Source organism: Cryptomeria japonica, chromosome 8, assembly GCF_030272615.1.
Source record: "Cryptomeria japonica chromosome 8, Sugi_1.0, whole genome shotgun sequence".
NCBI lineage: Eukaryota > Viridiplantae > Streptophyta > Pinopsida > Cupressales > Cupressaceae > Cryptomeria > Cryptomeria japonica.
The window spans coordinates 523643713-523648389 of NC_081412.1; the positions used below are offsets into that span (position 1 = coordinate 523643713).

Consider the following 4677-nt stretch of genomic DNA (forward strand, 5'->3'; position numbering starts at 1 on the left):
TTTTCATTTTTTGTTTCAAAAACCAGATTCTTCTAACCAGAACAAGAACAACCAAATGCACCTCCTGAAAACCCACAAGAACAACCAAATGCACCTCCTGAAAACACACAAGAACAACCCCCAATTCCTCCTTTTGACCGCACAACTGAATTAATTAATCAGTTAGGACAAAATACATCTAAAATCAATAGACTAATTGTAAAATTGAAAACTTTTGAACTTGACCATCATCAATCCCTCGCCACTAGCCTAGAAACATTAGCTAGTGGTGCCATAGTTGTTTCCACAGAAATTACCAAATGGGGAAGCTTTAGGGATAGGTGTCGTCAATTCTATGTCAATGGGCTATCATACGATGGAGTAAAAAACAAAAATATTTCTAAACAAAAAATATGTGCCCTTTTTGTTGATCCCAAAACTGGTCAGTCATTACCTCTTAATGCAAATAGGTTTCCCATACATTGGTGTACCAATGTGTAGATGAAGAATCTTTTTTGGCAGAGGTGGTGGATGGTCTTTGATGATCCACCTTGTAATAATTATGAGGTGCCATTATATTTTTTGAGAAAAATATATTGTGAGTTTGTGCTCAATGTGCGCCCAAATTATTTTGACATGAGAGAGTTTCATGGTAGAGGTGGTGGCTCTGCCCAAGATAGACTTGGAGCCCGTAGGCGATTAGCTGCGGAGAGTCGCCGCCCCCTAGCACCCAAACCCAAGGTGCATCAGGCTGTCCCATTAGAGATGAAAGAGTCGATGGAGCTACAGACTCTTCAGGCGGCCACAACATTGACTGGTGCCATCATCCAGCATTGGACATCATTAGCACACCCTATTGTATTGGATGATGAGCCGTTAGAGGGCGACAGAGAGCCCATCGAGCATATGTGTGTCAGTTGCTCGGGGATAGATGATGCAGCTGGTGCAGATGGATACTCATATCATCTATGCACGATTTGCGGTTGTAGATGTCAGGCTCACACGGTTGAGGATGTCGCACTGACAGATGAGTTGATGGACATGGTGTTTGCCCATGAGCCACAAACACAGGTGTGTTGATTTGAATTCATAACATTTTATTTATCAGTCACTTTAATTTTGTAATTACATAAATGAATTTTCATTTATACATTGATTTAAATTGAGACAAATAATATGCATTTCAGGATGCAACAACGGTATCCCACACACCTCCCTTAGTTACCACAGCTGCAACTTCGATGCCTGAGGTATAAATTTTGTAACATGTTAAAATAGAATAGTACACTTTGAATTCAAAAAAATACAAGATATACTAACTATCTTTAATGCTTGGTCCAATTTCTGGTTTGTAGGTGTTGATAGGAGACGAAATGTCCTAGATTGATGACATCACGCTCTCAATGATCGATTTGGGCCTACAAGGCTATACGGTATGATATTTTGTACAACTCTTTTTATGTATTGTTTTGATGGAATATGCAAGTCATTTCATTTTAGATTTTTAAAATTATGTTTAATTTATTATCTGTACTAATATCTCATGTTAATTTTGTGTTTTTAGGGTAACCCCTCCGTGTCTAGGGCTCGTTCTAAGAAAAAGAATTCCTGGAAGACGCCAAAACGTGTGAAGAAGGTAATTGAACACATTTTTAGTTGTACAATTGTTTGAAAATGTTGAAATCAAGTATTAGTTGGGGTTTGTAGATTGATTAGTGTTTTTTGTCTATTTTACATGTACAGCGGCCATTGAGCTTTGTGGATATGTTGAATGCACCTGATTCGCTCGCGGATCAAGAGAGGGCAGACGTATATATCTCTACTTTATTTTCTTGATTTCATGATTATATGCACGCGTACATGTGAACTTGTGATATATTATAATCTTATAATTTTTTCATATAGGAAATATCCATACCTATTTTGTCAATGGCGAACCCTCCTCCTTACACTGGAGAAGCATCTCAGGATCCGGTACACTTTTGTTTGATATGTAAAATTAATTGTTGTCAAGCTTCAATACTTATCATTATATTAATTGTATTTAATCTTTGTACATTTTTTGTATAGGTAATAGCATCAGTTTCTACATCGATGGTGAGCCATCCTCAGTCCATTGGAGAAACATCTCAGGCACATGTACGTCATTGTTCTCTATATTATAGCTTTTAAGTGTTTTTGATATATTTATGTTAGTACATTGTATTAATTGTACATTTAATCTACAATAGACTCCTTCGCGGTACGACCATAACGTGGATCAATTTAAGTATGTCTTCAAGAAAACTCCTAAGAGTGACAAGGAGAGGAGAGCGAAGACATTAGCTCCTGGATCAGTCGATGAGGTAATCTACATTTCAATTGCAAAGGAATTAAAGTTAAATGCATAGTTATGATGTTAATTGTGAACTATTTTCTACAAAAGAATTCTAACTTGGCTTTTGAATTGTGGTTTTGCGGCCATTTACAGAGCCGCGTACTGCGCCGAAGAGGCTTGATTTTGATGATCCACCACAAGTTTAGGATCATATAGTGTTAGTTTTGGTCATAGAATGACCAATACATGTAGATATATTCTACATTTTTATTGTATATCAATTTGGACTTGGCATATGCCACATTTTTGTAATACTTGTATTGACTTGGCAGACATGCCTTTTATATATATATATATAAATATCGATATTCGATCCAATAAATGTGTAATGAGTTCATTATTTTGTATTCGTTGTATTTTGTGGTTGTCCTTTTATAAATTTAAATGAATATTTGCATATGTAATCAACAATATGAATATAAACAACAAAAATATATGATATAAAGCATTGCAATCGTGGAATATGATTTGATAAAATTTCTAAAATGTTGAATTAACCCTACAAAACTCCTTGTATTCAGTTCATTATTGTGTATTCGCTATATTTGGTGGCTGCCCTTTTATAAATTTAAATGAATATTTGCATATGTAATTAACAATATGAATATAAACAACAATGTGTTTGGTGCGAGAGCACCCTCACGCTCGCAATGGTCAAATTTGACGAACTGTTTCTTCCAATCCACGACACATACGGTTGATTTGTTTGATCACGTGGGGTCGCGTGAGGCTCCTCTACAATGGCCTATCTCAGTTTTCGATGACTCGGAGCTATTTTCAATTAGTAGCATTTTTTCGCCTGCTCAAAAACCCGTCAGTTGCTTGCAAGGAAAAGTTGCAAGATTGGCTAGAATTGATTTTGTTCCTCGTGTGTACAAACCGACATCGCGAGTGCGTCTGGGTGATGTCGCGAGCGCGTCTGGGTGGGCATGTTTACGCTAGGCATGGCCCTGTCGTGCATCCCAAAGCACCAGAACGTCGAGAGTCATACCCTACCGGTGAGATCTCTCAAGTGCCCTGAGTCCAAAAAATTGTCAAAATTTGACGAATTGTTTCTTCCAATCCATGACACATACGGTCGATCTGTTTGATCCCGTGGGGTCGCATGAGGCTCCTCTACAATGTTCTATCTCATTTTTCGACGACTTGGAGCTATTTTCAATTAGTAGCATTTTTTTGCCTGCTCAAAAAACTGTTAGTTGCTTGCAAGGAAAAGTTGCAAGATTGGCTAGAATTGATTTTGTTCCTCGTGTGCACAAACTGACGTCGCGAGTGCGTCCGGGTGGGCATGTTTACACTAGGCATGGCCCTGTCGTGCATCCCAAAGCACTAGAACGTCGAGAGTCATACCCTACCCGTGAGATCTCTCAAGTGCCTTTAGTCCAAAAAATTATCAAAATTTGACGAACTGTTTCTTCCAATCCACGACACATACGGTCGATCTGTTTGATCTCGTGGGGTCGCGTGATGCTCCTCTACAATGGCCTATCTTAGTTTTTGATGACTCAGAGCCATTTTCAATTAGTAGCATTTTTTCGCTTGCTCAAAAAACCGTCAGTTGCTTGCAAGGAAAAGTTGCAAGATTGGCTAGAATTGATTCTGTTCCTCATGTGCACAAACCGACGTTGCGAGGGCATCCGGGTGGGCAAGTTTATGCTAGGCATGGCCCTGTCGTGCATCCCAAAGCACCAGAACGTCGAGAGTCATACCCTACCGGTTCAATCTTTCAAGTGCTTTGAGTCCAAAAAATTATCAAAATTTGATGGACAGTTTCTTCCAATCCATGACACATACGGTCGATCTGTTTGATCTCGTGGGTTCACGTGAGGCTCCTCTACAATGGCCTATCTCGGTTTTCGACGACTGAGAGCTATTTTCAATTAGTAGTATTTTTTCGCTTGCTCAAAAAATCGTTAGTTGCTTGCAAGGAAAAGTTGCAAGATTGGCTAGAATTGATTATGTTCCTCATGTGCACAAACCGACGTCGCGAGCGTGTCCGGGTGAGCAGTTTTACGCTAGGCATGGCCCTGTCCTGCATCCCAAAGCACCAGAACGTCGAGAGACATACCTTACTGACACAATGTAGAAGTTGCTTGACAACTTTTTTGACAATTTTTTTGACAACAATGACAATTTTTGCTCAAATTGTATCTAGTCTCAATCTATGACCCCTATGACCCGATAATGACTCAAATAATTATCCATGATTATACAAGAATCAAGAATGCTCATGATTGACCATGGACACATCACATATACTCAAAACATAGTCAGAAAACATTGACACACAAAATAGTCACAAAACATTGTCACATATTATT

General features: G+C 38.7%; 1 protein-coding gene across 1 annotated transcript; it reads left to right on the top strand.

Moving 5' to 3' along the window:
- Nucleotides 1-1183: 1183 nt before the first annotated feature.
- On the top strand, nt 1184-2599 carry LOC131056210 (uncharacterized). Its single transcript, XM_057990562.2, has 8 exons — nt 1184-1229; nt 1335-1412; nt 1544-1615; nt 1723-1788; nt 1885-1953; nt 2050-2118; nt 2211-2324; nt 2450-2599. Exons 2-8 carry the CDS (start codon nt 1383-1385, stop codon nt 2510-2512), a joined length of 483 nt encoding a protein of 160 aa, XP_057846545.2. The 5' UTR covers nt 1184-1229; nt 1335-1382; the 3' UTR covers nt 2513-2599.
- The last annotated feature ends 2078 nt before the right edge of the window (nt 2600-4677 follow it).